General features: G+C 50.5%; 1 protein-coding gene across 2 annotated transcripts in view; it reads left to right on the forward strand.

The window, feature by feature from the left end:
* Window positions 1-21,263, forward strand: part of LOC122371768 (synapse-associated protein of 47 kDa-like) — a 56,623-nt gene that overhangs the window by 17,367 nt on the left and 17,993 nt on the right. For both annotated transcript variants that reach the window (XM_043348449.1, XM_043348441.1), the window contains exons 3-4: window positions 7,221-7,369; window positions 10,157-10,291. In XM_043348449.1, the coding sequence (XP_043204384.1) occupies window positions 7,221-7,369; window positions 10,157-10,291 (284 nt within the window). The remainder of the gene's footprint in view (window positions 1-7,220; window positions 7,370-10,156; window positions 10,292-21,263) is intronic.

Consider the following 21,263-nt stretch of genomic DNA (forward strand, 5'->3'; position numbering starts at 1 on the left):
TTGGCTTACAAAATGTCCAATTGCCGCCGACTCCTAATTACAAACTGACGACCCTTTGTCCCAAATTGTGGTACTCATCTATCGGCGATGATTTGATGACCTTTCCTTATGAACACTCCTGCGCTTCATTATGCTGGCTTGTTGCACTTGGCCTTCATTCCAGTATCTGTCTCTAACGAGCCCGTCTGCCGCTACGGTCCGCCGCGCCGGACTCGAACCCGGAGCATTGTCGACCGCCGCTAATGGGAACTCCTACAGTGATCCCGCCTGTGCTGACACACGCCCCGATGCCGCTCTCCGCCGGACAAACGAACCGAGGCGTAGCCCGGTTTTTCTGCTGTCGTCTGCTGCAGAATAGTGGGACTCGTTTCCTGGTAATTTATGACGGTGAACCGCTCGGTTATATATTTGGGTCCGGACTTGTGGAACCCTGTGGCCCTAACTATATTTCAGGCCGCGAGGCCGGCACACGGCTGGCTTGCATAAAATTGCTAATAAAATAGCTCAACTCGTTGATGCGACTCTAAACATGGAAAACTTTGGAGCAAAACTTTTAGAGGGGAATTTAAAGCAAAACATTGTCAAACTCTGAAGAAGCGAGATTTGGTTTGGTTGTCATCTGTCGGCAACTATGGATTTTCTTGAAATGTGCCTAATTGTAAGCTAAGTCGGTAACACCCTTGGTCACTGGGCTCGGTCAGTGAGTTGAGTTTGTGTTCTGGGAGATGAATTAGTCAGTGGAAAGGTGATACCGGGGGAGTTCAGTTCATAAAAGCGCGATGCAAAATCCTCAGCCCTCTGATTGCTAGTCAGTCGCGTCGCAAAGTGCAACTTTGCTAGATGCTCGCCTTGCTGAAATGCAGCCCCACAAATAAAATTCAATTTTCGCCGCTCTGCTGCCAGCTCAATTGTATTGTTACTGAGGCCGACGTCTCAACCCCCAACGGACACCATTGAAGCTGACAGCGCTCTTGGGAAGCCAGAAACAACTCACGATTTCGCTAGTCTTCCAGGAAAATGCAGTAGAACATAAGCTTTTATTGTGTCTTTGTTTATAGCTACTCACTTTCGCCATAGATTTCATTTTTTATAGTAATCATCAACTCAATTATCGCTGTGTATTGGGTCATTTTCTTCAAAAATGAATTTTTGGTCATTGCATATTTGACCAAATACAAAATGTATTTGATCGGGGACTGCTTCCATTCTGAGCACTTGTTTGCCGATCAATTAGACTTTTGTATCAGCGTCTGTCTCCTCGAGCGGGCCAGGTGCCTGTTGATGGCCTTCAAATAAATGCGAACGTGTAATGTTTCTCTGAATGATTTTAAGTTACAATGATATGACGGTATTTCTTCCTTCTGTTTTCCACAATGAGCCAACATGCGTCGAAGTTGCTTAGTTTTGTTGGTACATTTTAGCGTGGGCATTAGAGTTCAATGTTATTGGACCGCACATGCCAATCTACAGGACAGCACCATTTCTTCCTCCATCTTTATACTAAGACTCGGCCGGTGGTTGACTTTCATGTTTCTTGTTCTTTTTCATGCTCGATCGGTGCACATTTGTGCCCTATGGATATGTCCTGTCATGTCATAACGGCTCGCTTTTATAAGACAAGTGCTTTGTTGTTAACGGTTGTCACTGACAGTACCTGACCACATCAATAAGAAATGAGGAATGCTAGGCTCACCAAGCATATTGAGCATTATATGTCATTACTCAGTGCACTTAATCGACCGTGCATCAGTGATTAAGCGTTATTAGGTCTTGCTTCAGTGGCCTTAAATTACTATCGAAAATGAATATACCGGAGTAAGAAATATTAGAAGAGAGAATTTTACTGAAGGTAATGCATTTTACCTAGAAGTGAACCGATTTAGTTGATACCTCCGGGATCCTGTTCACTCGCACCCCTGCCCACTAAGTCCGGTATCTGCCGGCGCTGAGAATCATTGGATCAATAACCGACGGACGCGAGCATATTATTTCGGCGAAGCCTTTATGAGCCCCCGAGCCTGCTCAAGTGTGAGTTCCACAAATCCACATCATTGGAGCATCCGTTTTCCACAGATATTCAATTCCATGGTCGAGCGGCATTTCCAGTTCGGATTGCGTCCTGTCGCCTGTGAGACAGACAGCTGCGACTGGCTGATGGCATTGCAGGAATTCGGACGATAAAGGCCGCCCCAGTCACTGCCGTGGATCCAAAGGAGCCATGTGGAACGGAAATCTGCAGGGCGAGGCTCTGAAGATCGGGGCTATGTGAGAGCTGAGTTGAGAACCCTGCATCAGAGCGCAGCGGGACATAGGTGGCTCAAGTTGAGGGATAAATACCGAATGGGGGCGACCAAAAGACGATACAGGCAACTGACGTAAACAGGATGCAGTGAAATTCGCAGCTTCTTGGCCTTTAATATGGTTTTAAATTAAGATGTTCCATTACCCTAACGAGCACAGCCTAAACGTTTATCAATACTCGGCAAGCTAGTAGACCACATTTTCTTCAAACCCGGCCGGTGTATGGGCGCAGTCGTAGTGAGCGCTGTGGGTACGATTGTGCCGTAGATTGTCATTAGGAGGCCGTTGGATAGGTGAACCGGACTGTGTAATCGATGGGCGATCAGTGAACCGCGGCCGCGGCGCGGTGCAGCGGGGGGTGTGGAGGAGTGGGGGCGGGGTGCGAGTGGGCGTGTCGTGGGGGTTGGGTGGGCGTGTCGAGGGGTGGTGGGCGTGCCCAGAACTTTGGTGGGTATGTCAAAGGGTGGATGGGACGATGGGCGTGTGGTGAGATGTGTTGTCGGTGGGATATGTGGATGTAGCCGATGGGGTCAGTGGGCGTGCGAAGGGCTCGTGTGGGTGATGAACTTGTCGAGAGGCCGGGCGGGGTTGTCGGGGGTCGACTGGTAGGTGGGCCAGTTACCGTCATCGGCACTGTTTTATTGTCTCGGTCGGGCACGGCTCCGTCGTAAAGAAGCCATCTCGCCACGTAAACAGCCACTTGTGAAGGGCAGTGGCCGGTGCGGGGGAAACGCAGGAACGGGAGTGTTTGTGCGCCGCGTCCGGGAGGTCAGAGAAATATGGCGGCAGACGGGCGGTGCGAAACGATTTGTTGACCGCAGTACTTTGCTGATGCTGATTGATGGGCTGTTCGTTTGTTGATGGGCAAATGAGGATAAAGACATGTGGAAGCAGGAGCATGTGGCTAAAATTTAAGTTTAACAGTAATTACATTGGGTGCATTTTATCTACATTCAGTTTCGCCTTTGCCAAATCAAAACCAATGACTTTCCATTGGAAATCATACTCTGAGCAGCAATTATCAATTATTTATTTTGTCCGCCCGACCTACGCCTATCTGAGTCGTCCACCTACTCCATCCGTCACGCTCGGGTGATGAGCGATGGGTGGAGCAGCTTCCACTGCTCTTTCACTAATCACTCGGGACGGCTGACGGTCGGTCCAGTAGAGAGATTGGCAGTTGGCGAAGTCGGTAGATCAGCTGGCCTAGGCGGATGGATAAGATAAAGCACAGTGTATATAAATAAAGTAAAGGGATAAAGTACCTCCCGTAGCGGCTACATTTGCCCCGCAGATTGGCGGCTTTTCCAATGCCGTGCCAGTGGTGTGGGTGGAAGAGCGATGGGCTGACTCGATTCCTGATTGGTTGCGGGATCACGGTGCATTGCTTTCTGTGAATGTCGGCACGCTCCTAGGGATTGGTTCACCCACGCATCATTTATCTTTAAGACGCTGCTTTATGTTTTTATCTATTTTTTGTTCAAGATCTGTTTTGTGCTTTTGTTTTGCTTATATTTTTTATTTGATGAATGATTGATAAAGAAGACGATTGCTTCCTTAGATCTCAAGAGTATTTGTTATAAGATGTCTCATGTCTGTGCCACCCTAATTGTCCGATTTCCTCAGCTCCTGTACCCGTCTGTGGCTTAGCGGCATTGCCTTGGCTATCAGCCTGCCGTTGGCTTTCAGACTCGGGTGGACCCGTCCACTTGCCCGGAGTCCCTTGTCTGCCGTGCGCCCCGGCCTGCCGTTTTCCTTCCATTCTTAGTCCTGCGTGTCTGTCAGTTGCCCCTCTCCACTCTCTTCCCATCCATTCCGACCCCCAATGCTCTCCGTCCGCCCACACCCCGTCACTGCTCTGGTGTCCAGGTATTTGTGGTCCGGAAATGAGGGACTAGTCGACACGCGCCGAACCAATCTGGGACGCGGCCAGGGGTCCTTCTGTTACTCTGTGACTGCCAATTACCTCAGTCAGTATGCCAGACAGTGTAACAATTTAAGTCTTATACGTGTTTGCTATTGCTGGCTTTTTACAAACTTCATTCTCATTGGGGCTGGGTATGTGATTATTGTCCAAGAAATTAGTTTTGCTTAGTTTTAATTTCGTTTTCGCTGCTAAGAAGATTCAATCATGTTACTAAAAGTCACAGTTTTCAGGCTCACGCTGATGCTGTTAGTCCTGGTGGGGTCACGTTTCAAAGACCTCCATAGCTAAAATATAATACTTTTACACAGGCTCTCTTTGACATAAATTTTGTTATTGTCATCGCTAGTCTTCTGAGAGCCAAATATCACAAGAATAACCTTGGAAGAACCTCAAACCGATTTAACAGCTTCCTCTTCCCGCATGAGATAACCCACCAGTCTGGGAGAGACAATGCGGTCTCTGATGGCCCTTTGCTAGCCATAAGAGGACCTCCCGCAGGATTGCCAGGTTTTCCAGCCTGACAGTATCGTCAGCTACTTGCCTTTCTATCTTTTTCCTCATCTGTCTTGGCGCGGTAAACTGATCGGCAAATTTTCGAACCGTGTTTTATCGCTTGCATTTTCTGCGGCAACCAACTGTTCTGCATCATGCTCGCATATCATCATGGAATGTAACGTCTCTTGGCTCTTTTTCTACCTTTAAATTGGTGATGTCAGTTTCCACGACGTTTATGGCTGCTTATATCAACCAGACCACTCCCTGGGCAATAGGGTGTCTCGAAAAATAAAGTTGACACGCCTATAGTCCAAAACATTTGCAATCGAGTCTGGTGGTTTCGAAAATCGCAATTAAAAAATTATGAGCCATTGTCTTCAACAAGCGCAGTCGCGATTTCCAAAAGCTTGCACCCACTTTTCGGGCGTTGCAGTCTCCATTGGTTTTACTTGGTGTTAGTGGCAGTAATAATACGGTGGTTTTCACGAAAGTCTCAGGCAGAGTTCGTGGGTGAAGAGTTTAAGCGTAGTTTCAGGTCGGTAGTTAATTGACTTTATTTAGTGTAGACGTTGTCGATACACTTTTTAAAGTCACGCCTGTAATGCGATCTTCGCTTCAGCGCAGCTAAACTCTGGACAAACCACGTCCGGCACCAGCCCATAATCTCAGTCGGAACTCGGACCAGACACGCTAGCGCCACAGACGCCTATGTAGTCGACACTCGAGCCCCTCGAGCCCAACCGCGGCAGCAGCACAGTGATAACTTTCGTCTGCTCTAACCATAATAATAGTACCCAAGCCACAATTGTGAGCCGTCTCGTGTCCAGATCCTGCCGAGGACGAGAACGACGGCCGCTGCCGCCCATGGAGGAGCGCTGAGTTTCACCTCGAGGGGCTGCGGCCGCCAGTGTTGATTGCACTCTCGTGATGGTGTCGACTGTCGATGTATGCATTGGTGGTGAAGTTCCTCATTCATTCTCAGGCCATGGCAAAGCCCGGTCCAAGTACCCGTAACCAGACCGTGGTCCCGGTCCTGAATGTCCACCCAGCAGACTTTCCTCCAGCTCCAATGGTCTCTTACACTGGCGGATCCAGGAAGGGGCATTTAGGGCTATGCCCCCCCCCCCCAAAGGCCTAAAGTGGCCTGGTTGCCCCCCCAAACGATAATGAAACATGGTTCAATCAGTGCGTGACCCAGCAGCCAAGTTAAACAGGGGGTGTTTTACCACCTCCCGGCCCTCAAAGGTTGCGCCAAGCACCGACCCGGAGCGGGTTAACTGGTCGATAAAAGCAATGTGAAGTGTTTACAAAGTGATATAAAGGCATGGGTCGGGTGGGTTACCATTTCTATATTTTTTTTTAGTTAAAAAATGTTCATCGTGTCAGGGCTGTGACGAAAAATAAGTGGCCTAAATCCGATGAGAAAATAGGATTTGGGGGCACGCTAGGTTTGGCTCCTGCATGAGTTGCCCCCCCCCCCCCAAAAAAAAAAAAAACGCAAATCTGGATCCGCTAGTCTTCCTCGCACGCAGCTTCCGTGGAGAAGCGATGTTCTCCGATGATTCCTGAAGCAGAGGAATGCTGCTAGCGCAGAAGAGAGTCGCAGAAGCGTGTCGGCCATGACGGCCGATATCAATGTCAGCCGTGCGAAGTCAAGGCTCGACCTCCCACTTATCCGGTCAAAAAATTGGAATGGAGTGCGCTCAAGAGCAAGACAGAAACGTAGAAAACGCGGCATATCATGTGTGTTGGCATTCTTACTGCATTTTACCTAGTCAGCAACATGGATATTAGCTTTTAGCATAACCTACTGTCAGCAGGATGAGTATCACTCAGGTAGCAATTTTTGGATATGTTGCGCTAGGAAAGTGTCTTTAGTAAATGTTTATGCAACAAATGTATTGGTTCGTTGAAAGATCGCAAGCTGAAGCGAAAATGCATTTATACGGTTTACGTGAAAATAACACCGAAGAAAGCCTACGGAGACTGCAACGCCAGAAATTGTCAGGAAAGGGTTACGATAGACGAGGTGCGCTGGTTCTTAACATTAAATGAATTTTTTTTTAATCATCATTTCATGTCATAATAAGGCTAGATGCAAGTGGTTTTTGCTATAGGAAGTGAATTAATTTTTTTGACCCCACTTTCGAGACACCCTACTGGGCAACTTGGAAAGCGTTGGTCGCAGTCCCTCAGCTGAGTATTTTACAACCTTGCCGCTAGATGGCAGTGGTAGTAGTGGCCTGGAAGGTATGCTGCACCGCACGGTCTTATTCGAGCGCAGTCAGCGAAATATCTCTGGGAATCATGAACGAACCACAGCTTTACCGGAGCGGTAGTCGATAACCATACTTGCCCAACCGAAAACTGTTTGCCATTGAAAGTTGTATCAGCCGCAGTGATTTTTGTTCAATGCTGGGAACCGTGCGCTGCGTCCATTGAGTCAGTGTTTGCTGCTGCATGAGTGTCTCTGACATGTTTCTCCTTCTATGCACAGGTGCGGGAATGCCCGACATGTCGGGAGTTTCTGAGAAGTTGAATCAGAGCGCCAAAACATTCGGAAGTTTCCTCTCCTCGGCTTTCAATAAGGCCGGCAAAACCGTCTCAGAAGCAGGCAGCAAGATCAAGAAGTCGGTGGCCGAAAATGTGAGTATATTTCGTTTTTCTGTTCTATTGATCGCTGACTACGGGGCAGGTAATTGCGGTTGATAAGGGTTCATATTCGCCGTGCTCCCGATTACAGTGATATGACGCAGCTAGCAGGCGGCATCGTTCATCGTCACGGATCCGGGCGACGTTGCCAAATTCCTACGCATCGCAACATGTGCCAAATTTCTGCAGACGATAAAATGATAGCTTTGCGTTCTCTCCTGTGTGCTCAATAAATCGCGTGTCCATGCAAGGATGTGCCATCTTATTTCCATTTCAACCCCATCTCCATCTCATCACTTTTTCCGTGTCATTTTCATCCCTCCCACCCGCCTCTCTCCTGTCCATTTATGCGCCCGTCGCCATCTTCTGCTGCGTTTCCACTCGATGGTGTCTGCGCTCCGTGCCAGCGCCCGCCCCGCTATAGTGATGTTCCGCGCAGACCGTGTGCGGAATATCGCCCCGCCCGGGGCTGATGTCGTTCGATTCCGGCCGTACGTGGTCTGATTGGGGCAGTAGGGCAGTGACTCCAGACGGGGGGAGGGGAGATGGTTCTGGCAGTTTGAAAGACCGGTCGGGGAATACGCGGGGAAAACGAGAAGATGGCGAGGAGTGGCGGCGAAGTGCGCCCCGGCGTGATAGAAGGGCGTGCGAGAGGTAAGAGTTAGATGAGAGTAGCGTTTGGTTGTAGTGGGATGGGGCTGCTGTTTTGTTGAGAGGGCTCTTATTTAAGCGAGATTAATTAAACTGTTATTATGTTAAGCAGGATGAAGAGCGTCGCGCTCAACGGTGGAGTATTACTAGGGGTAGTTAATAGTCAGACTGGGATTTCTTTTGAATTTGATCCTGTTGACTGGCAAATGATCGTCAGAGTGAGGCTATTCTCCGTTTACGAGTATGTCCGTTTACGTTTACGAGTATCTGTCTTTTGTGCATTATATAAAGTATGACCATTCTGTAGGCTTATCGCAATGCACTCCTGCCTAATGCTTATCCATGTTTTATTTGGACAGTCATCAGTATTTACGGCGTTTCTCGGACGGACTTCTTGCTTCGTCTCTCAGTGGGCCGACCACTGTTCCCGTAACTTCCCGCAGCTTACCCAGTGGGTCTGTGGTTGGGGCAGGCCGCCTCGCGTCCCATGGGGCCGTCCTGTGCGTGATCGCGGTTCAAACCAGATTATCCCGGCCTCGGTTTATCACGTCTGGGGCCAGCCGGAACTGCTTGGCTAGCGGCTACCAGCAATTGGCGTCTGTTGCTCTCCATCTGCACCAGACTCGATTCCGATTCTGTTCTACCTCTCCATCTCATCCCATTGTATCCTATCATATCATATCCTGTCTCATCTCATCTCATCTCATCCCATTCAAATCCAAATGAGCCGACTGCTCGATGGGATTGGTTGGCCATGTTGCTATTTACCGTTCTATGTGTCTTTCCCGCGCGAGAGAACATTGAACCCGATCGTCCCTTCCCAAGCCTACCGTAGGCTGCTTAAAGGTTCCACCAGAGTATGTACTGCGCTGTAAGTGTAAGAAGAATTACCAGCTGCCAGTGCTGATGAGCGAGATAAATCTTCCCGACCACTAACGTTTCAAGCCGTTTGACATGACGGCCAGACGTGGTCTCACAAGGGTCAGAGACTCATTACTCAGAGCTCCCGACCAGGGGCGTGTCATGAGGTACGGAGCAGTTTGGTCACAGTTGGCCCGACTGGCCGTCGGAGGTAATTACCGAACAGTTTGGCACGTGACCGCACGTTGGACGGTTCTTTTGACGGCCGCTGTAACTCTCCGTAATTACGGGTAGTGGTGACGGCTGACTCTCGGAGAGTGGATATAACTGGCTGAGACGGAGATGGGTACGCCCGACGCGGGGTAGTGGAATGGACAGTGCGGTGGGTGGGAGGGGCTGCGGCTCTGGACTGGCGTAGCTGAGAGCAGCCGCGATGGATGGAAGGGATCTCCGTGACTGGGAGAAGTCGTTCGAAGTGCTAGTTTTGGGTGTTGGGACTGTGTCTTGATCTTTGTCTTTGACGCGCAAGCTGTTTACCCGGCTGGTAGACATACGCTGTTTAAACAGCACATGACTTTCGTAATATTTGTTTTTAGTTAAGCAATAGATTCGCCAAAGCTTTAACAATAATAATGACAGCCAGTCCATCAAAAGAGCAGATTCGCTCCATTTTTCACAGGCTCAGCCGCCGGAGATCCCCCCACACATTTCATTCAATGTGCCACATGAGCCGACAAGGTGGATCTCTAATGAAATTAGACTGTTGCGGGCTTCATTCCTTGTCGGAACAGATTTGCTTTTGCGCTTTTAAGAAAATTGTTTCCTGACTTCGCCAGTCACATTGCTTTCCAGGTGAAAATTGTTGTACCAACGCATGCATGTAAACGTTTCAGACCTGCAACGTTGCTAGACTTCAAGCTGTAAGTGGACGGGTGGAGCGGACTCGTGCACAGGGGAGCTTAAACAAACGCGTGATGAATTGTAAGGAAAATACAATAATGTATCAGTTCATGGTGTCAGAAGGCTGACTGTGAAGAAAGGATCCTTTGAGCTAGTGTTAAGAACTGTTCAATAATATGACTGATGACTACGTTGCATACCTTTAAACCCGAATGCGTACATATTTGCCTGTCATAGGTCGCAAGACGACGGAACAATTACCTGAACTTGGGCTGATCAAACACCCGACAGGTCAGTTGTGTAAGAGTTTACACAGCCGCACACACCCGCTGCTGTACAACCTATGACCGGTGACACCTCCATTCACAGAGCATGTTGACTGAGTTCAACAAGGAGAACGAGGCTTTCATCAACAGCAAGAAGTCGCCGTCGGAGGCGGTGGCCCCCTGGGTCGGATACGCGGACGAGGAGACCCTGAAGGAGCAGATCCTCGCCCTCTCCACGGTAAGTGACGGCCAGATCATCGCCTACAGGCGCCTGCCGGATTAACCCTGGACAGGTGATTAGGAGCCTATGGGAGCGGTGCGCCATGTCGCGCGGCTAAGTGGAATTTCCGGGAGTCAGAAATGTCACGTTCGTGCAGCGGACGGCACGAGACTGGAAGTCCGCCGGACGCTGCACTGGTAATATGAGGCCGCTGCCGAGCAACGAAAGACGAGATGTCATCCTGATTTCAATTTCAATTGCTTGAGCCATGCTTGTTTTATATTGATATTTAATGTTATGTATGTTACTATACATTTGATTTTTTTTTTTCATTAGATGTCTATGTATCGTTAGCATTTTGGTTACATGCGCAATAACATGGCATCTGGCTAGCCCACGGGCAGGGTCCTCTCCTTCAAGAATGGAATGACGTAGAATTACCATATGTTTGTCTCTTGTGTTGACTGCTTACTCTCTCTGAAAAACTCGGATCCTTACATTAAATACATTTGATGCGTCGTTCTAGGAATTGTTATTGCTTCCTTCTGGTAATGTAGAAGAGCATCAACATTTCATTGTTTTCCTAATCGCTGTTCCGTTAAAGTTTTGAGATGCAGTAGCAAGAGAACTGATGCAGTTCCAACTTTTGAGATGCACACACTCTCCTAGGGCCTTAAAGCCGTTAACTTGTTTTTCTTTGCCCGCTCTCCCCTAACTTCTAGCCTGTTATGCTAACCGGATAACAAGTAGATGCCATATTTCGCTGGAAAACATTGTTGCCTTATCCGTGACTGCACATTCCCACCTCACCATTTGTTACCTGTTGCCGGGTCGCGGTGTGACCGGCCGTCCCCATGGACCTTCCTCTGCCGACCGCCCCCCCCCGCCCCCCCTCCCCCGGCCCAGTGACCGGCATTCATCTGTGACGTCACCAGTCAATAGCCATTGTCGTCTGGGGTCTCAGGGCGGCGGCCGGCTAGGCCGGGTGAGTCAGACGGGACCATGAGCGAATGTGGCGCGATGTTCCACTGGGCCAGACAGCAGTCATGGCCCAGTGTTATGCTGAGATGGCAGCGGACATAGCGAGGTGTCCGTCCGGGCAAACAGATATCTGACCCAGTGACTTTTTGTTCCATTTATTTTGCGTCTTTTCTTATTTTTTAGTTTTTCTACGGCCTTCCTCGCACATCCTACTTCGACTGTCTTCCTTTGTGTTACGCTACTTTGCATAAAATGTGGCGATCGTTTTGTCAGCATGACATTTCTGTTATTTCCCTTGTGTTTTCCGCGTTCGGACGGCAATACATCGGCGGTGTAGTGGATATCCCGTGGGACGTCTGAACGGCGATGTCTGCCCCTATGTAATAGGCCGCTGGCAACTGTGGCCGCCTCTGTTCCCGGCCGGCAGTGTGCTGCGGACACTCGGTGGCCAGTGGCCGTGTCATTACCGACCACGGCGGCGGACGCGGTCACTGCTCGCCGGGGCCGCGGGCCGCCCCGCTGGCCGCCGCCGGGCCGGGTCGGCTTCGAGTGGGAGAATGCGCCGCCGCTCCTCGTGGGGTGCCGTATTGATCCCGACTCGGCCCGGCGGCTGCTTCTGCCAGCACCCTCCGGCGCCGCCCGACGCGGCCCACGCGGTCGGCCTGCCTTCTGGGCGCTGGGCCCGGAGCGGGGCAGCCCTGAGTGGTCAGATGGCCCACAGACCGCCATATGACCAGCGAGTGCTGAGCGCGGCTGGAGCCGCCGGCCTGGCTGCATCAGCTGCTGAGTGTCGACCCGGCTATATCGGCCGCCGGGACGCTGACTGGCCGCGGCTGGTGTCCGGCTCCGCGGCGAGACGACCGCTGTCGTGAGCCGTGCTGTGCCGTCGTATTGTGCCTGCTCAGCAGTGTTCCGGCGCGCTCAGCACACGACCGGCTGGCACCGCGCTGACTGCGACCGCTGCGGTCGGCCGCTGGGGCGGTGCCGCCCAGCCGTATCGATCAGGGACGATGGCCCGCCACCCGGGTGCCCCTGTGACGATTGTGACTTCCGGTCGACCCGTCCCCTCCCCACGGGCGTCTCGGGCCCCGGATGGTGTTTTCGGCTCTCTATCGGCAAATTATCCGGGCCAGATATCGTGCCCTTTCTTCAGGCGGCTCTTTGTGTTCGGCAGACGGAAGTCGGTCAGTGGCTGCGAGCAGGGTGTGGTGGCGAGCGGGCCACTGGGCAGCGCGGCGCTGTGCCAACAATGGTGCTGTTATCGCCGCCCTCTCCCTCTCCCTCCTCTCTCCCACTCTCTCCACTCCCCGGGGGCTGTGTTTGCGCCTCTGATGGACGCCGGGCTGTTACTGCAGTCGTCTGACCGAGTCGCGAGCCCCAGTGCCGTTCTGTTTGCTCTGGACAGCTCTGACCGCGAAGAATGTGTATTGCGTGTGCCTGCTCTGCCCGCGGTCAATGCGTGGGAATCGCCGGCATGGCTTTGATGATCAAAGTTGTACTGGTAGATGTTTGCTTGCCGGAGGCTTTTATACTTTGCAGATCGAGCTCCTGGTTCTATTGGAAGCGATCAGTGGGGCGTCGCAGTTGTAAAATGAAACGGAATTTATCTTTTACACCTTAACATATTCCGATAGCGTGTTCGGAACTTATTTACCGGTGGCTATCGCCTTCCCGTCTGGCTGGTGTTTGTCCCGCCGCGCCGATGGGATGCAGCCTCCACCCCGGACGGTATTCATCAGGCCGGACACGGGCTGGTGGGCACCTCGGTCCCACCGCGAACCCGAGCCCGAAACCAGCGGCGGCGAACTGACGCCGGAATAGGGCGCTCCATCATAGACGAGGCCGGCCGCCGGGCGGCCATTTGCGTCCAATGGCCCCCAGATTTGGGCAATATATTCTCTCGCCGTGTCGCTAAGGGGAGTCGCTGCTAGTGCTGAGCGCCCAGACATTCTTTTTTATGTGTGGATGATGACGTCGGGGACATATGTCAGTGGTAAATTTCGCATGGGTCATTGCTTGTGACTCATCTTTGCTTGAGTATGATAAAGATTCAGTGACCACGTTTCCGTGGACATCACTGATCCGGATTAATAAAAATGGATTAGCTAATCCAGTATAGTTAGCCAATGTAGGTATGAAAATGAGGGATTAACTAACTATATAAGACTAATCCACTTTGAATTTTATCCTGTAACGAAGAGTTCGAGAAATATACCTAATGCGATTTAGATTTGCTGATCCGGATCAGTGATACCCATGGAAACGGGGTCACTGTAACGTATTTTCACATTTATGGTTCGAATGTGAACGGTCTGTATCCGATTCTGATTTGGCTGAGTGTCGTGCCGTCTCGTGCGCTCAGATTTGACTGTGCTATGCGGTACAGCATCATTTCAGGCGCCATACACTAACGCCATCTATGAACAAGTCCGACACATAGACGCGGGCGGTAAGCCTTCGCGTGACTGGCGCAGAGCAAGAAGGCGTGAGGGGTGAATAGCAAAACAGCAAATTGATATTTAGCGACAAGGACATTGTTATGATATTGAAACGGCGAATTTAACTGTTGCACCATGTTTTTTTTATCGCGCAGACCTAGTCTCAGCCGCACTCCATCCTCTTCCTTAATCGTTTTCAATTCGCTTACTTTCTGTTACCACTTGAACATGGTATTTACCTCTGTTTGGTCCAGTTGAAGACGCAGAGGCGTGCTGGAGTCATCCGGATGGATGGTTTGCTTCTCTGCCGGCGGTGGCGGATGATCATGATGCGTCTTCCGAACCGTGTCGCTCATCGTCTCCATCTGTGTCTAACCCCTTCTCCCACCCCTTTTCCCACTCGTCTCCATCCCTGCCCTGCCTGCCAACCTATCTCCCAACCGTCTCCGAACTATCCTAGCTCTTCGACCGCCATTCTTACATCATTGCTGAATGTGATACTCGCCACTCTGTCCATCCACCGCACAGTGGGCGATCCGGCCGGTGTAGCCTCGCGAAACCTATCGGCATTCATAACATCCATGTTTTTGAAGCTAGAACCACAGTATTTAGGAGCAACCTTCTTGAATATCCAATGAGCATATGTTTTAAATAAGGACGACTATCTCCTTTAGGATTTGTGCTCTGTGGCGAGCTTGCACTTTGCCTAATTGCTGCTCGAATAACGCATGAATACTTTTGAGGGTATGTCGAAATTTATGACGATATGATATGAGCTGGGTAGGACATTTAAATGGTGTGTACCTCCGTAGAAAATTGCTTCCAAACCAACTTTTTATTCAAACGATTATGCCCTACCAATTTATACATATCATGAAACAGCGTAAATCTCGCCCGGCAACGCCCCATTTCATAACGTGACCCAAGCAGCGGATTTGGTTTTTGGTAAATAACTTCGCAAAAAATGGCCGCAGAGCCACGATTCTGACATCGCCGTGTTCGCCTTGCTCAGGCGCGTCGAATGGTATACTTTTTGTTCAGGTGAGGCCACCGTAAGGTGTTGACCGTAAGGTGTCGAGTCAAGGTCAGGTCAGAGGTCTTAAAATCACGAAGTTGGTCGAAGGAGGTCATATCGCATATCATTCGATTCGGCAGGTCTTTCGGAGTCCATTGGTGACGTTGTCGACTCTCAAGCTCAATTTGATCGGGAGTTATTGACGAAAAACTCGTATGACCCTAGTGACGTCATAAATGACGTCATGCAAGGTCAACAATGCAAAAATGCAGCATCAGATCTTGCAAGGAGTGTATGAAGTAACGATTCCATGTACTTGAGACTATTGAATATCATTCCTGGCGCCAAAATAACAGTTTTCATTTTTCCCCATTGACGTATAGGTGAGGTCACGTGACCAACTTGACTTTATGTGACATTTAGGAAAAATTTGAGATATAAAAGTTGTAAAACCTCTAAAGGACAATAAGTCCAGCAAGTCTCACCTCCCTGTGAAAGTTACTCTGGCACTGAGAGCGTTGCAAGGTTGCGACATCTGAGGATCGTGCAGAGGTTCATTTATGACGTCATAGGTCAGTGACCTGACCTGACTTGAAAGTGCGGTTGGTGTCACAAGATCCAGCGTGCATCAAAGGTCATGTATGCCAAGTTGCAGCTCTCTATTGCCTGGGTGTTTTGAGCTATCGCGAAAACACCCTTTGGGGCATTTACCACTTGTGCTCAAGTGCACCAAGCCACGGCCAACCCTTAGAAGAAAAAAGTGTCTGGATGCCAGGGCTGCAAGTGGCTGCAAATTTTATCTGGCTCCCCTAATAGATAGTGTCTTAGTGCATGCGATACAGCATTATTTTCAGTTCATCCTCGTAAATTTTTTGCTGGGCTTTGTTAATTCAGTGAACGTAATGTTCAGTGGTAGAAAAGAATATAAAAAGTTAACCTAATTATAAGACATTTTGAACTGATTTTGTCTACTTGCTTTCTATGGCGGAATCGTCTAAACATCTAAATTTCACTTTCCATGCAAAATGGATGCTCAACACCTAGCAATTTCATCGTTCCGTAAAATATTCAAAGAGCGTAAAAATCGGCTGTGATTATCCCCCTTATGAAGTATTACAGAACGCTGTCTTTAACGATACTTTTGTCTACGAAAAAATGTCTCCTGAGCCATGCCAATGCACTTATCGTAATCTTTGATGAATTTTCTGTCGACTAGTATGCGTTGTTTTCCAGTTTTCGGAAAAAAGTGTCTTTGAGGTTTCGCGAGGCTAGACCGGGCCGGCCCGATCGCCTACCGTGCACCGGCCGGAGTCTGTGTTTTTTTTTTCCACCCTGAGACCTTACAGTTCATCCATCCACCGACATGGGGTCTGCGCTCATCCACCGCCTGCCTGCGTATCGCTGTGTGGCGCCGCCCGAGATGGCGCCGCTGATGACGTCCGTGATGACGTCATGATGTCGTCATTAGCCGGAATGGCCAGTGATGCATCGCCTCTCGTAGGATGTGATATTATGATAACAATAAGTGCAGTTTTGTGGTGAGCAGCAGTGTTATATAAGATCGCCAGATTAGAGACTCGATGCAGAGAGGCTAAAATCTGAGGCTGGCTCTTTGATCTGAGTATTTATTAACCACAGATGCGGAGCTTTGCTCGGTAAGCCGTCACCTGATTTGCCCGTTTCCGCACGAACGCAGGTCAGTACAGGTCACCCCCGGGCGGCAAATGCGTGCGGCGTGAAGCCGGACAATCAGTGCGCGGCGGTGATCGATCTGAGAGGCGGTGCGGAGCCGGGTGACAGCGCACTTCGCCACGGGGAGGGCTGTGGTGTGCCTCTGCGGCGCATTGGACGGGACTCTCCGGTCAGGGTGGAGGTGCGTGGTCGAATAAATATAGCGGAACGATGTTGTTAATTTATGATTATTTGGTGATGCGAGAACTATTGCTTCGAACTGTTGTTTTGCATCACGGGGTCGTAAGATCAGCTGCCTCTCGCTGCCAGTTGGCTGAGGATTTACCTGTTTACCTGGTATTTTGCGCGGAGGGGTCTCATGTCACTAGCTGATGTGACAGTGTTATGTTACATGGAGTATGTCAACTGACCGACATTGTTAGCTGATTAACCGGTGTAATGAGTTATTGACAGGGGTCCATTGACCGTGATAAAGAAAGTCTGGTATGTACATGATGGGTCGATCGTGCGCCTTCTCCGAACCAGCTAGTCCCTAGGTCGTCTCGCGGGAAATTGATAATTTCATATGGCTTCGAAGAATTGATTAGGATGCGTCGAGACGCCATCGAATATCACATTTATGGCCGTGGCAGGGCGCAATGGTATCTTGATTTGACGGGCAGCATGGTCCATGTATCTCCACTGAGCACCATTAGCGCAGAGCGCTGTCTGTTTAGCTCCATTGGCGCATGCCGTACGTCCGTTTGCTGTTGCGTGTTTCGTTTTGTGTGCGTATTGATCGTCTTTGTGTGAACCTTGCCTGCCGGTCTTCCGACGCCGCCTGTCCCCTCCCTCACTCGGTCAGGGGCGCATTAAATCGGTCAACGGCCACCGTGCCCCTGTGGGGGTTCATGCGTCAGGCCACATATTGAGAGCGGCAGTGTCTTCCGCCCAGTCACCAGCCCTTCTCTGGAGTCTGGACGGACACAGCACGGCGACGATTCCTTGATATCGTGTAGTCTTGGGTGTTGGAGCTCATATTGAAACAGACAAAATCATTTTTTATTGAAAGAGGAATGCTAATCGCATCAATCATTCATATCATGTAACATTTGCACTCTTCTTTATTGGCGTTGTATGCAGTGCAGGCAGAGCATACTAGGCTGGTCCAACTACCGTTTCCCTGCCAAGATGCATCATTTAAATCCACATGAGTTTTCGTTTTCTGTCCTCTTTTTGTCGTCCTGAAGTGATGCATGTGCACGTGTCAGACAGTCCGAGGCGACATCCACTGCAACCCAAAGCTGTGGAAGCTGTGTAGTGGCTCTGCCGGTACACGTGTGCTACGATCCCAGACTCGCTGTCATTCGCGTGACCCAATGTCGCGTGATGGCCACCTTTGTTTGCTTGTTCGAATCGCCGTTTTCCCATGCTATTCGTGTATCGAAGTCTCCCGCTGGAATTGTATCAATATTAGCTAGCATGCCACTGCATTTATTTCGATTTTATAAACGCTGCTATAATTATACCGTTATTTACTCTGGTGTCATCCCATGTTCAATCAAAGCGTCAGTTTCTTCCGCGAAACTGGCAGCGAACTCTACCTCTTCTGCTGCCATTGCGTATATTGTGAGCTGCACACACCATTCGGGTTGGCATTTATCCGCCAAGTTGTCTCTGTCAGGTGGGTGGAGTTCTGTTTAAGTTAAAACACTGGTCGGGATACCTGGGCAAGTTTGCGGCGTCCTATTCACCTTGAGTCGGCCCCGCCCGACCTGAGAGCCCGTGGAGACCGGCGCGCTCCGGCGAAATCAATGCGCGCACAAGTTAGCGCGGCGCTTGCGACTGCAGTATTCAGCCGAGTTGTTTGCGCTGTCTGAGTGGCCCTAGTTGTGTGGGAGTTTAGGAGAGCAGTTCGGACCCTAGGGACGACAATTACGCCGCCTGAACGGATGTTGTAAACTCGAGAGGTATTGGCAGTGTGTTTCTGTCATTTCTTTTGCAAGGAACGATTGTTAAACTTGGCGCGTCAATTTTGGTTCGAGACGCGTGTTACAACTGTTCATTAAAACTGTACTCCAACTTCCAGACGTTTCTTAAACTTGGAAACAAAGTCTGGCTAAATACTGCTTTTCATATTGGACATCCTGTACGTATGTCTAGAATACCCGATGAAGAAATTGAAACACATATCTGGCATGACAGCAAATGCCTAAAACGTATACATGAAAACAAACTTGTTTATGGAGTTTCATGAGCAAGAAGCGTCTGTCGAAAAAAAATCACCGTGCACACGCTGTTCAAGTGTCGTCACGATTCCACCGTATTGCCTGTCGCCGTCTTGAGGTACAGCAACTCCAAATCTGTTGTCCTTTCCTGCAGGCTGTCGGCTGATCTATGTATGTAGCGCGTGTTGCGGACAGCGTTACAACGTCCCACCCCACTGACATTGCCTTATTTTGCCGGGCCCGGGTGGCGTGTCAGTCCGTTGGATGTTTATCACACGCGGCCCAATATCTCACCCTGCCGGATGAGAATGATCGCCGGCGGTTTTTGTGGGTGGTTTATTGCATCGTTATCACGCCAGAGCTGCGTCTGATGGGGGCTCTGGTGTGCGCCGCCGACCGGAACGGTACCATCTCAGTCGCTGAGCTCTGAGGCTGCTTGACGAGCAAGTTGAGCGCTGATTTAAGTGATGTTGTGAATTTTGGTCAAGCTACCGAAGGTGGTTGATGACCTGTGACGTCTTTCTGATCTGCAGTTAGGTGCAGTTAAGTCCAGGGGTTACGTTACAAAACACGATATGATATTCTTTACTTCTCAGCTAGTTCAAGCGTTACAGCGATGACTTCATGGTAGTGCTCGAATACGACCCATGTTGACAGTTAATCAGTCAGGACAGACGTTAATTAGAATCTGCCACGTCCCGGTGTCTCTCCAGTGACGTCCGACTGCGGTCGGTACCGACGCGTCGCTCCCCTGTCGGTACCGACGCGTCGCTCCCCTGTCGGCGACGACTCTGGTCGTCGACGGGGCCGTATTGGACGAGACCGGGACGTGACCCGAGTGCTGAGCCGAGTAGCACACCCCAGAGCGTCAGCGCTGTCCGCCGTGTACAGGATGGACGGAGACTTCACTCCAGGACACTCAATGACTCTTGTCTCACCTCCCATGCCCCGTTTTCTGTCCCTGTCTGCCGTCCCGGGCCGTGTCCCCGGGTCGGCCGCTCAGAGCGATCTGACGCCGAACTCCCCGGGGATGGGACGGCACCGATCTTGCTGGATTACCAGCTGAGCCTCCGCTGATAACATGGTGCCCGGTCCGGCGGACCTGCAGCAGACGCGGCGCTCTGTGAGCGGTTCAATGCTTGCGAAGAAAGTTTATAACTTGAAATTCGTAAGCTTCTATAAATTCATTGCTTTTTGCTTAGTTGCTAGTAAGTAGAAGTGTTTGAATAATTTAGAAGCCGTCGAATAACATGGCACCAGCAGCTAACTTATTATATTTTTCAGTCAAGTTATCAATATTTGCCACAGGGAATACTTCTCGTGGAGCATAATGTTCAACACATTTCCGAATTCGCACTGCATCGGCAACGTTACCGTCGTTCCCTTGTGATCAAAGACGTGAAAATTTGAACACCAATCAATCGAAGTTTGCATAAGTAACTGCCCTCCTTTCTGGTGATTGAAGTGTAAATCTACTCGTGGGAATTCAAACTTCTGAAAATGCTCGGGGCGTATTCCAAAGAACCCAATGAACTGCGAGAAGCGCCAATCGTAACTTCAGCCCGGCTGTCTGCCACTAATTCCCGTAGGCCATCAATTTCGCTGCTGAGCGCTCAGCCGTACCGGGGACTGGCCAAGTTCGGGGTCTGGCCGTGTGTCAGCCGCGTCGGAAGCTGCTCCATCAACGACGGGCTCGATACGTAGCTCATCGTGAGTTGCGCCATCAATCTCCATGGGTGTCGCAGGAGAGCGTGGCGGTGCCCACCTTACGACCCACCCGGGCGGAGCTGTCCCCGCGCATCATATTAGCATGAGTTTATGCGCCGCCGCATCGGAGGTCAGAATCCATCTTACTGGGCTGAGCCTTGGTGATGGTGACAGTGGCAGTGGTGGTGATGATGGCGCTGGTGACGGTAACGGTGGCGATGGTGATTGCGATAACGACAATCCTATTACCCTTTGGTAGCTGACTCGGCAGCACTGGGAGCTGGCGTGAAGCATTCGTCCATCGATCCCGATAATGATATCCCGTCCACCACACCGGGTCGTAGTGACGACCAGCTTCAGTGGAATATTTGAAAGGTATCACCATGGAGCTACTACACTGCTAGCCTGCCTTCAGCTTCTTTTCCTCCCCTGTTGGCGTAACTAACGCTCTCGTCGATTGCTCTCTTATTTATTTTATGTGTCTGATAGGAAAGTCATCCTTGTCGTATTGATGCGTCAGCGCCTGGTCCCATCGGTTATTGACAGTCAGCGCGAGACCATTGAGCCTCGCGACCTTCCCTGCACACATCCACCCCTCCTCTGACCAACTGCATTAAACACTATCGTTAGGCTGCATTATGAATCGATGTTTGCGCAACGACAGTGAGTAACGCGCTCGCCCGTTACACATTCATGCCGTTTTGGTCAGTGCGTATGACCGCCAGGCATGTCATTCTGGTGGTCCGTGGGCTCGCTGCAGCCGTGTCGGCCATGGAGGGTGTTTGGCCTGGCGCCGGCTCGTTCCATGCCAATTAGCGCGCTTGTCGCCGGTGCTGTGTGGGCGGCTGTACGCGGGGCGGGGCGTGGACAGTGGACACGGTCCCACTGACTGATTGAGGTAGTACACAGGCACCGTGTGAAGTTACCTACTCACGTGAGGCTGCACACAG

The sequence above is a fragment of the Amphibalanus amphitrite genome, unplaced genomic scaffold (assembly GCF_019059575.1).
Source record: "Amphibalanus amphitrite isolate SeventyFive unplaced genomic scaffold, NRLGWU_Aamphi_draft 000036F_arrow, whole genome shotgun sequence".
In the NCBI taxonomy this organism is placed as follows: domain Eukaryota; kingdom Metazoa; phylum Arthropoda; class Thecostraca; order Balanomorpha; family Balanidae; genus Amphibalanus; species Amphibalanus amphitrite.